This window comes from Oncorhynchus mykiss, chromosome 16 (assembly GCF_057628025.1).
Source record: "Oncorhynchus mykiss isolate SJ-2025 chromosome 16, ASM5762802v1, whole genome shotgun sequence".
Lineage (NCBI taxonomy): Eukaryota > Metazoa > Chordata > Actinopteri > Salmoniformes > Salmonidae > Oncorhynchus > Oncorhynchus mykiss.
In genome coordinates this window covers 48,448,914-48,461,323 of record NC_143037.1, presented here as the reverse complement: position 1 = coordinate 48,461,323, position 12,410 = coordinate 48,448,914, and the positions used below count along the sequence as shown (strand labels likewise).

Here is a 12,410-nt window from a genome sequence, read left to right as displayed (position 1 = left end):
GCCACTTTAAACTATGCCACTTTGTTTACATACTCATCTCATTTGTACATACTGTACTCGATACCATCTACTGTATCTTGCCTATGCTGCTCTGTACCATCACTCATTCATATATCCTTATGTACATATTCTTTATCCCCTTACACTGTGTACAAGACAGTAGTTTTGGAATTGTTAGTTAGATTACTTGTTATTACTGCATTGTCGGAACTAGAAGCACAAGCATTTCGCTACACTCGCATTAACATCTGCTAACCATGTGTATGTGACAAATAAAATTTGATTTGATTTGATTTAAATGTAATACATTCCTTTATGTTGATGAGAATCTACTGTATTAGAATTATAGCACAGCATGGTGGTATTTAAGTTGTTAACAGTCTGCTTTTTACATGTTATTTTATTATAAAAGACACCAACAAAACAACAAATGAGAAAACAACCGTGAAGCTACAGGTTATGTGCCATAAACAAAAGTCAACCTCCCACAAAGACAGGTGGATAAAAGTGCTACCTAAGTATGGTTCTCAGAGACAACGAGCGACAGCTGTCCCTGATTGAGAACCCTACCCAGCCAAAACATAGAAATGCAAATAATAGAATATAGAATACCCACCCCAACCAAACCAAAATAGAGACATAAACAGGATCGCTAAGGTCAGGGCGTGACAGTACCCCCCCCCCCCAAAGGTGTGGACTCCAGCCGCAAAACCTAAACCTATAGGGGAGGGTCTGGGTCTGCATCTATCCGCAGTGGTGGCTCAGGTGCGGGACGCAGACCCCGCTCCACCACTGGCTCACCCCACTTTGGTGGCACCTCTGGTGCGGGGAACCTCGTCGCCAACCCCGGACTGGGGACCCTCGCAGCGGGCCTCGGACTGGAGAACGTCGCTGGAGGCTTCGTGCCATGGGATCGTCACTGGAGGCTTCGTGCCATGGATGCTTACCCTAGCCTGGCAACTGCGGGGTGCTGGCACAGGACTCACTGGGCTGTGGATGCATACCGGCGACACAGTACATGTAACCGCAAAGCATGGTACCTGAAGGGTCACATGCTCCTCAAAGTGACTGTCTTGCTCCACACTCCAACCCCTCCAAACTCTTTCGTCCCTCTCCACTGCCAACCACTCCTCACTCAAATGGTCCAAGAATTCCTCCTCGGTCTCGGACTCACCCCTCAGCACAGACGCCCACGTCATCTGCCACCCCCAAAAAAATATTTTGGGGCTGCCTCTCAGGTTTCTGTCGTGTCCTCTCCTCCTGACCACGCTGCTTGGTCCTTTGGTGGTGGGAAGTTATGTCACGGCTGTTGAAGGAAATGGACCAAGGTGCAGCGTGGTCAGCGTGCATTTCCTTTTATTATAAAAAATGACACCAACAAAACAACAAACGAGAAAACACCCGTGAAGCAACAGGCTGTGTGCCATAAACAAAAGTCAACTTCCCACAAAGACAGGTGGATAAAAAGGCTACCTAAGTATGGTTCTCAATCAGAGACAACGATAGACAGCTGTCCCTGATTGAGAACCCTACCCGGGCCAAAACATAGAAATATAAATAATATAATATAGAATACCCACCCCAACTCACACCCTGACCAAACCAAAATAGGGCGTGACACACGTCCACCTCATCTCCCACAGTTGACCACTGTCTACCATTTTGGTTGTGGATCATTGGTGGCACACTAACAGTTAGTGCACACGCAAAGCCATAAGTCTGAAATACTGCACTAAAACAAGGAAAACTATTTCAATTATAACACATTTTCATCACCATACTACACCCATTGCTAATGAACGAGAGAGGTCAATTTTTCCTCAAGTACGATAGTGCTTGAATAGCTTCATATCTTTTTAAGTCTTACAGTATAATTCAGTACTTTCATGTGAAATCTTTGGGAGCATAGTTTCCTTAATTTGTCCCTACTCAACACGGAGACCGCTTGATCATTTGACGTTCCTTTATCGTCGCTTTAGCAGCACAAGTGCACAGTCAGTATTGTCTTATCTCGCTCTCATAAAGGCAGAATGTCCATGGTCATTCTGTCAACTATGGGGGGTGGTGGGACCAAGTCCTCAAGCTTGAGATAGAAGATCCGTTGCAGGCCCTGGGTGCAGAGAGTCCGTAGCTCGGGCAGTTTTCCCAGAAGGCGGGACAGGTAGTTGGGCCCAGTGGAGTCGGGGGCGCAGCTGGAGACGTGATCTCCGAGACAGGTGATTAGCTGGCTCTGGAACTCCTCCACCCGCTTTGGATCCTTCAGGCCGTGGCGGTCTGTGGAGAATCAGGAGACAGAAAGGGCATGAGTGTGTGACCAGGTAAAGCAGAGTGAACACCAAAAAGAGAGGTCATTTTTAACATTATTCTGTAACACAATAACATTATGTAGGCCTATGTGTCAAGATTCATGCATATTCAGCTTGTTCAGGCAGCTCAGGTTAGGGTGAGCATAAAGCTTGACTGCAGGCTCTATGTTGCAACCTCATACTGTACTGGTTTATGGTGTCATATCTCTAGCACAGCCTGGCAGGCTGACGTGTAAGCATAGGTGGGTTGAGCTCTCACCAGTGATTATGACCAGAGTTGTGAGGCAGGAGAAGGATGACACGTCCAGGTTCATGCGGTGGAGGCTCTGGGAGAAGTCCATGATGGAGTCTATCCAGTCACCGAAACCCCGTACACACTGCATCCGGTGAAGCACCATGCCATTGCAGAAAATCAGCTTGTCTGTCTCAGGGTTGGACCTTGGGAAGAGAATATAATAGGGATGACTGGGTTTTTTGGGTGGGGGGGGGGGGGGATCCATGTTTGTTATAGCAAAAATATCTGCACAATGTTAGTTGTTGGTGCAATCACCCCAGTCATATCCATAATGTATGTACTGTATGATCATAGCAATACAGCGAGTAATGTCAAAACAATAAAGCCATGGCTCTGATTATGCAAGCAGTTTTTTTTTAGCATTTTATTTTTTTAACAGCGATAACATTTGGTTCTTCTTTTCACCTGTATGCTAGTCGCAAGATGAACAGTTCTAAGAAGGCTGACTCCAATAGCAGCTCCTGGTCCTCGGAGCAGAAGGAGGTGAACCCAGGGATGCTCTCAGCCCACTTCCTGATCACTTCCATGGACTCTGTGAGGAGGTTGTAGAACTGTTTGATGTCACAAGTGTCCTCTTTCTCTGACAGACTGGCCACAGTCTCCTGGTACTGAATTACAAAGGAAGGAAAGAAGTTAGTTCTGTTAGTTCCATTAGGGGAATGCTCTGCATTCTCATGGTTCTATTTAGGCCAACAGCGACCTAATAATCCCCAAAAACAATAATAGATAGACCACAATGGAGAATTTTCAGTTGTCCTTACCTTGGAGTAGTCCAGTTTCTCAACACCAGAGTTTGATTCAATGTATTCTCTCACAAGAGAGGCAATGATGTCGACTCGAGACACAGCAGACGATAGGCACTGGACTGCTTTTGGCTTGGAGGGCAGACGACCTCTTCGACCTTTTAAGCTATCTGTTCTCACAACTTCGAGAGAGAGAGAGAAATTGATAATGTCTTAGCAACTGAGAACTGAGAAAGAACAGTGGTTATGGTGAGAGATGTGGTAGTAAAATGAATCTGAAGGGCTCACCTTCTTTCACCATGCCTACTGCCAGGCACTTCTGGAAACGACAGAATTGACAGCGGTTCCGTCGCCGCTTGTCAACTGGACAGTCCTTGTTGGCAAGGCACACGTATTTAGATTTTTTCTGTACAGTACGCTGCAAAGCACACAGAAAAGAAGCTTAGCTATCGTAGCTCAGTCTCTATACCAGTCCAGCAATGGCGATGCATGTATAAAATGTGTTTTGCATTGAATTAAAATGTATTAGACACAGTGCTTGACTTGGGTAGGAGCTCACCGGAGCTGAGTACCGACACCAGCATTTGTCTACTGCTACTCTTTTAGAATACAAGCTCAAAACTATTGTGAAGCTCATGCACCTAAATATAAAGAGTACCGGCACCCAAGATGAGTACCGGCACCTAAATATAAAGAGTACCGGCACCCAAAATGAGTACCGGCACCTTTTTCAGTTCATGTTAAGCAATGACACTCAGTTATGGAAAGAAATTGACTGAAGAGAAAGGAAAAAGCTTCTCACCTTGAAAAAACCTTTGCAGCCCTCACAGGTACGAACCCCATAGTGCTGGCAGGAGGCGTTGTCCCCACAAACAGCACAGAGACCCTCGTTTTCAGTAGGGCTGTGCGGTTTCGCAGACATTCTCCCTTCAATGAGGCCTGCGACATCTAGGGTGCCTGGCTCCTGGGTTAGAGGGGAGAAGGACAGGGGGGAGGGGTGCTGATGGCCCAGAGAGAAGGGGTCTTGCTCAGCCAGCTGGGGCTGGCCCAGAGGAGACAGATCCTCAACTGAGCCGGGACAGAAGGTGAAGAAAGAGGATGGCTGTGTTAATGCAGTCTTATCAGCCACCCAGCTGCCCGGGTTGGGAGAGTATGGACCGAAGGGCGAGTCCCAAACTGACGCAGGCTGGGTCTGGAAACCTGGAGTACAGGGAGACTGGGCTGACACAGGGCTGCCGAAAAAGTCAGAGCCACCAGAAGACAGGGCTTCGTCGAAGTAGCTCAGGGCCAAGGTGCCAGGGTAGCAGCCGTAAACCTGGAAGTCATCAATTTTGAAGGGCGGCTCCGGGTCCGAGGCGTTGGTAGGAGCTGTGGCAATCTGACAGGCATTAAACTCTCCAGCGTAAGTGCCCACCAGGGAGTTGATGCTAGTCAGAGAAGGGGCAGAGAGCTGGTCCACATGACTACTCACATCCATAGCTAACCTGGAGGTAAGGTCCAGGTTCAGAGACTCTGAGTTGTAGAGGCTGTTCTCATAAGGCTGAGCTCCATGTTGGGGGACATTCATTTCTGTGGATTCAAGGTGCAGACAACTATCTGTGAGAAAATGGACTATGGCAATTTTACAGAGGGTCTGTGTGAGCTGACTTTAGGAGATCCTACAATCTTCTAGAAGCTAGTAATGAGTTTGGAGTGGACATCCTGTTCCCCTGGGTTGCCAAATCCCTGAATAGAGAGGACTGTCAAATCTAGGTCATCGAAAGGCTTCACACACACACACACACACACACACGCGCGCACACACACATCCACACACACCCACACACATCACATCTGCTGCTACCAGACTCTTATTATGATTGCTAAATACTGCACAATTTAAACACTTGCCCTCCAATCCCCCTTCCCCAAAAAACTTGTAAATATTGGACTATAATTTGTGCCTTCCTGTATTAAACTTATGCTAACTGTTTTCTGTTCTACTGAGCTATTTACTTTGTCGTATTCTTATCTTTTATTACATATTTCTTATTGTTGTTGCATTGTCGAGAAGGAACCTACAAGGAAACATTTAGTTGGACAGTGTATACATACCACTAATAAAACCTGAAACTTGAAAAAGGCAGTCTGAGCCTCCCTGACTGCCCATAGATTCTTAGAAAGCATAGTTAAGTGTGTTCCAGAACTACATCTCCATTATCTGGAAATCCTTGACGTTTAAAAACACACCAAACTACATGTCTGACACATCTGAAGGGGTTGGCTTTCAGAGCTGGGACTCAAATGAAGGAAGAGGAGTGTAGACCCCCCTACTGAATGTAACAGACTGATTTGAATGTCTGTCAGCACAACTAAAATCGGGGAGACTCTGTATCCGTGTCCTTGTAGCCACACTAGTATGCTTTTATCTGACTGTTACATTGCTTTATAAATAGTGTAGCTGGCAGTACATTAGATTAGGACACAGAAGGTGCACAACAGAGGCACTATGTGGGAACACCTGTAGTACCTCATACTGGTCTTATCATGCAGCATTCTTATAACTGAATAACAGTATTAACATACCGTATGATCGTATAATGATAATTTCTTGTTATTTTCTTACTTACCTTGCAGCAATTGACTGGCAAATATATTTTCTGACTAACTTTTATTTGCCCTCCCATCAACTGTGGATGACATGCCCCCAGTTCTAAGGTATTTTGCATTTATGTATTTTTAGATGTATGCATCTCAGGACAAAATGGTTTTAATGTCAATAATAAAGTAAATAGCAAGGATGATTCATTGCCTAAATAAATGTACTTAGAGAATGCACTGTAATATCATACTGAAAGCAATACCTGGAAGCTGAGAGCTTGCTTACCTGTTTATATCTCACTAGTATTTTAAGCAATATCCGTAGTTACCTTGCATCTGAAGTTGCTCTGCAGTTCTGTTATTGAGATCTTGGGAACACATTTATACAATCAATTTTATTTTGCCATTACGTCAGAGGGACGCCCCCTTTAATGGTGCTTTCAAGACAACTGGGAACTCGGTAGAATACGAGGTGAAATCATGACGTCAGTGATCTTTCGGACGGAAAGCCGGAACTTTAGAAAGAGGCCCGAGTTCCCGAGTTGGAATTCCTAGTTGGATGATCGTTCAAAACGATTTTTCCCAGTCGGAACTCGTTTATTTCAGAGTTCACAGTTGTCTTGAACGCACTGAAGTCGGAAATCGGAGATTTCCGAGTTCCCTGTTGTTTTGAGCGCGGTGTAATTTCCCATACAAGCAATGCAGGGGCGAGGATCTGAAGCCAATCAGCTCATATTCAGTCAGACGTCCTTTCAAGTGACGCGCTTGCGGGATTCCATTGATGCAAACGTCCCCAGAGTCATATAATCCACATTAGCTACAAACACAGTGAGACAGGAAAAAATACAATACAAAAATACATAACTTTACGCAGAGCAAAACAAAACGGCAACTTTCGATGACACAAACAACTTTCAGTCGCTCTTTGGGCAATTATAACAAACATAATCAGGCATGCTCTCTTAAACACAATGAGGAAGTAGCGACAAAACGAAAAAGATTTATTGCATTTTTACCCAATGTTAAAGATAGGTGGTAAAATGGTGTTGATTCAGCCAATCAAAGATGATAGATATGACAAATTGGCACCTTTATCTCACCTGCTTACCTCAGCCTGGTTTAACTTAGTTGTACTGGCCTATATGTATGTTTGTCATGTCAGTATTTCCTTTCCCTTGACACATGTTTTGCTGCTACAGTGACTATTCTTGGCCATTACATGCTGATAAAAGTATATTATATTGTGTGTGTGTGTGTGTGTGTGTATATATATATATATATATATATATATATATATATATATATATACTGCTCAAAACAATAAAGGGAACACTAAAATAACACATCCTAGATCTGAATGAATGAAATATGAAATATTCTTATTAAATACTTTTTTCTTTACATAGTTGAATGTGCTGACAACAAAATCACACAAAAATTATCAATGGAAATCAAATTGATCAACCCATGGAGGTCTGGATTTGGAGACACACTCAAAATTAAAGTGGAAAACCACACTACAGGCTGATCTAACTTTGATGTAATGTCCTTAAAACAAGTCCAAATGAGGCTCAGTAGTGTGTGTGGCCTCCACGTGCCTGTATGACCTCCCTACAATGCCTGGGCATGCTCCTGATGAGGTGGCGGATGGTCTCCTGAGGGATCTCCTCCCAGACCTGGACTAAAGCATCCGCCAACTCCTGGACAGTCTGTGGTGCAACGTGGCGTTGGTGGATGGAGCGAGACATGATGTCCTAGATGTGCTCAATTGGATTCAGGTCTGGGGAACGGGCGGGCCAGTCCATAGCATCAATGCCTTCCTCTTGCAGGAACTGCTGACACACTCCAGCTACATGAGGTCTAGCATTGTCTTGCATTAGGAGGAACCCAGGGCCAACCGCACCAGCATATGGTCTCACAAGGGGTCTGAGGATCTCATCTCGGTACCTAATGGCAGTCAGGCTACCTCTGGCGAGCACATGGAGGGCTGTGCGGTCCCCCCAAAGAAATGCCACCCCACACCATGACTGACCCACTGCCAAATCGGTCATGCTGGAGGATGTCGCAGGCAGCAGAACGTTCTCCACGGCATCTCCAGATTCTGTCACGTCTGTCACATGTGCTCAGTGTGAACCTGCTTTCATCTGTGAAGAGCACAGGGCGCCAGTGTCGAATTTGCCAATCTTGGTGTTCTCTGGCAAATGAAAAAAGTCCTTCACGGTGTTGGGCTGTAAGCACAACCCCCACCTGTGGACGTCGGGCCCTCATACCACCCTCATGTCTGTTTCTGACCGTTGAGCAGACACATGCACATTTGTGGCCTGCTGGAGGTCACTTTGCAGGGCTCTGGCAGTGCTCCTCCTGCTCCTCCTTGCACAAAGGCGGAGGTAGCGGTCCTGCTGCTGGGTTGTTGCCCTCCTACGGCCTCCTCCACGTCTCCTGATGTACTGGCCTGTCTCCTGGTAGTGCCTCCATGCTCTGGACACTACGCTGACAGACACAGCAAACCTTCTTGCCACAGCTCGCATTGATGTGCCATCCTGGATGAGCTGCACTACCTGAGCCACTTGTGTGGGTTGTAGACTCCGTCTCATGCCACCACTAGAGTGAAAGCACCGCCAGCATTCAAAAGTGACCAAAACATCAGCCAGGAAGCATAGGAACTGAGAAGTGGTCTGTGGTCACCACCTGCAGAACCACTCCTTTATTGGGGGTGTCTTGCTAATTGCCTATAATTTCCACCTGTTGTCTATACCATTTGCACAACAGCATGTGAAATTGATTGTCAATCAGTGTTTTTTCCTAAGTGGACAGTTTGATTTCACAGAAGTGTGATTGACTTGGAGTTACATTGTGTTGTTTAAGTGTTCCCTTTATTTTTTGGGGCAGTGTATATATATACACACAGTCATTCATAATGTCACATGTACCATATAGTTCATGTGCAGGAGAGGCAGTCGAAGAGGATGTGGTGACCTAAAACTTGTAATGGGGAGGCAAATGTATTATTTATTTATTTAACCTTTATTTAACTAGTCAAGTCAGTTAAGAACAAATTCTTATTTACAATGACAGCCTACCCCGGCCAAACCCAGACTACGCTGGGCCAATTGTGCGCCGCCCTATGGGACTCCCAATCACGGCCGGATGTGATGCAGCCTCCATGCAGGCAGACGTTATGTACATAGTATCTCAGTGTCAGTCTGGGGCCTAGTCCGACATTATGAACATACTGTAGTCTCGGTGATGGGCTCAAATCACACAATCCAGGCAGGCTGTTACTATCTCCTTTCCACGCATGGAGTTCGAATTTCCTCATGCAGGGGAGTGGGGTAAATTGAGACATTTTTTACATTCAGCATCACTCCGTCCTGGGAAATATAGCATTCTTTCAAACAAAGATATCTGCATATATTTCAGGATGTTGTGTATCCCTGGAAATAATTAGAATACATGTAAACATTACAGTTTTGAAAACATAGCTTGTCCAGACTCTTATGACTGCTTAACACTGCACAATGTAAACACTTGCCCCCAATCCCCCCTTTCCCAAAACACATGCTTTTCTATATTATACTTATGCTAAATGTTTATTCTATTCTACTTAGCCATTTAGTGTTCTTATATTTTATTATTTATTGTGTCTTGGCACAACTTACCCTGGGTATGGGGTAAGTTGAGCATAAGGACAGGGTAAGTTGAGTTGCCTACAAATGTATGTACAGAATTAAATATGACCACTACCTTTATAAAACCATGCCTGTCTTTACTTCCCAAACACAATTCAACACAATCACTTTTTTGTCTTTTAATAATTAAACAAATTTAATACAGGCTGAACACCTAACAGATACTTTTAATATGGGCCAGGCCGTGGTGTTAGCTCATTTCCCAGCGATAATGACTAGCGTTATGCCTGGGAAGAAAACACTTCAATTTGCTCAACCCCAAGGCAAACATTTTGACTAGATTAGCCCATACAGCTACAAGGATGCACTTTCGGTGGCAGGTAGCCTAGCAGTTAAGGGAGTTAGGCCAGTAACCAAAAGGTCACTGGTTTGAATTCCCGAGCCATGAAGGTAGAAAAATCTGCAATTCTGCCCTTGAGCAAGGCAGTTAACCCCCAACAACATCTGGTCCCCGGGCGGCGATGACGTGGACGTCGATTAAGGCAGCCCCCTGCACATCTCTGATTCAGAGGGTTTGGGTTAAATACAGAAGACATTTTGTTTGAATGCATTCACTTGTGCAATTGACTAGGTATGCCCTTTTCCTTTCATTCTAGGTTCAGAACCTTGCATCGAAGCTTATAGAGACCCCAACTGATGTATAGAACAATCTTAAAATTATCTACTTTGGTTTAGATACAAGCATCATGAAACCTCTTAACACAATACGTCCATTCGACTTGGTGAAAATCATTTTTTGGGACATAACTTGTTTACCACTTTTTCCATGTTGTTTCTTAATTTCATAAAGTCCTCTTCCTAAATATTTGGTAAAATGATTAATTTTGTGTATGGCTTCCTAGAAACAAGGGGTGTCTCAACTAACCCTTTGGCTCAATTTACCCCACTCTTCCCTACAGTTTAGCTTCCTGCCACATCCTGCACTGCACACTCATATTGTGCTGGTTGCCTGTGAATAGCATCCATAACTCCATGACCCCTCTGGAGTACTCAAAACTATTCATCTGTAAATGAGCTGAGTGTAGTGGGACCCACAAACAAATCAGTTGCTTACTCAATCGGCATTGAGCCATCAAAACAACACACAATTAGCCTGACAAGCTGAAGACCTGGTCTCTAGCCTAGGCGGCAAATTGTAGCTCCATTATTTACGGACTGACTAGCCTAATTATGAAATTAACTCTCAAACAGATAACCAATGGGAACTCATGCAATGGTAGGGGTAGCATGTGGGCTACCTAAAACCCTGACACGTGACACATTCCTGTCTAAATATCAAGGCCATTACTCTCTGAAGGAAGCCAGACCCAGTCTCACTGAGGAGACCCATGCTGCCTGCATGTGATGACCGCACCAGACTTTATTCCAGTTAGGCCTTACTGTGTTCTGATTCTTCTTCTGTAGTTAAATGTGCCAAGAGAAAAAAAGAAACCTAGTTACTTGTCTGACAGAACAACAGGGTAGTGTCTCCAGTGACATAGGCAATACTTGGTATATGGTAACATCAGTGGAATCCCTGTTTGTAATATCACCTTGGGTCTGGGAGGGTTGAGGAAAGAATGCAAAAGTGCCTCCTTGTCAAATGACTTTTGTCTTACGACATCTGTTAAATGAATATTAACACAGCAGAGATCACAACCAGGAAAAGGTACAGAAATAGCTTGCTTCCAAGAATCCTTGTCGTCATTCATATGGCATGAATAAACGCTTTCGTGAGAGGACACAAGCATGCTTTCTAGACCTCCTGCATTCGTCACCAATGTCCTTATCAGGTTCCACTATCTGTTACTCAAATGAAAAAAAAGAATCACAAGTAAATACATGAAGCGTTTTAAATTTAGACAGCTGAAATTATTTTACAACCAATGATCCTTCACAGCTGAGCACTAGCCGCCCCTGCTGCTGAACTCAATTCCCTCGTTACCGTCTGCAGACCCCATGCCCCCGCCATGTATGCACGAACCCGGGTGATCCCTTGAGACAAACCTGGACATTTACCAAGATTTCATCACAACTCCACAGCTTAATTCTAAGGCCATCACACTACGTACCAGGAGGAGACTTGCCCATAAAAGAACAACAGCAGTAGGCCTAGACATTGAACCATAAAATCTTTTGAGCACAAGCCAATTTTCACTCATTTGTAATGCGACCAATGTCATGCACCCAATGTAATAATAATTTCATTCACACTTCAATGGGTCCACTGGACAATATCTCTATAATGATGCCCACACACACTAAAGCACTTTGCATCTAGCTGTGGATAATATGTAGGCTATCTTTGTCTACAGATGAATCAATGACACAAAGGCTTAATTTAATGCATTTGATTTGACATGACCTTATGACTTGACCATTCTAATTTCGCTAGCTAGTTGAGTTGTGTGATTTGTATTAACTAGTTGGCTACTTGGGAATGGGCTGTTGAAATGACTAAATTAAAAGTGCAATAACATATAAGCCTTGTTCGATCTTCATCTGTAGCCTTTCATGTCCAAGCTCAGTAGATGCCAACTCAACCCCATTAGAAACGAATGGGCTGTAGAAGTCACCTGCCCCTCCAGTTCAGCAGAGAACAGTGGTATCACTTCAAGGCTTTCCCGTTATGCTGAGGTTAGCACCAAAGATGTTTATAGCTAAACCAAGATAGACCACTGCCTGTCGTTTGCAATGGGAACTAATGAGTCATCGTGGGCTAAACAAGCAAGGAGGTGGGCAGAGTCAAGCACCAGCATGGTGGGGAGTAGTGTCAATCAAACCAGCGTGTGTTTAGCAGTGTGTGAATGAGGATTTG

General features: G+C 44.5%; 1 protein-coding gene across 1 annotated transcript; it reads right to left on the bottom strand.

Annotated features, from left to right (window-relative positions):
- Positions 1-378: 378 nt before the first annotated feature.
- On the bottom strand, positions 379-6,297 carry LOC110492115 (nuclear receptor subfamily 4 group A member 1). The gene is made up of 7 exons (XM_021566145.3): positions 6,211-6,297; positions 4,147-4,913; positions 3,633-3,762; positions 3,363-3,526; positions 3,007-3,209; positions 2,566-2,744; positions 379-2,274 (listed from the first exon to the last, which is right to left on the bottom strand). The coding sequence occupies exons 2-7, from the start codon at positions 4,909-4,911 to the stop codon at positions 2,018-2,020; spliced, it is 1,698 nt and encodes a 565-aa protein (XP_021421820.3). The 5' UTR covers positions 4,912-4,913; positions 6,211-6,297; the 3' UTR covers positions 379-2,017.
- Between the last annotated feature and the right edge of the window lie 6,113 nt (positions 6,298-12,410).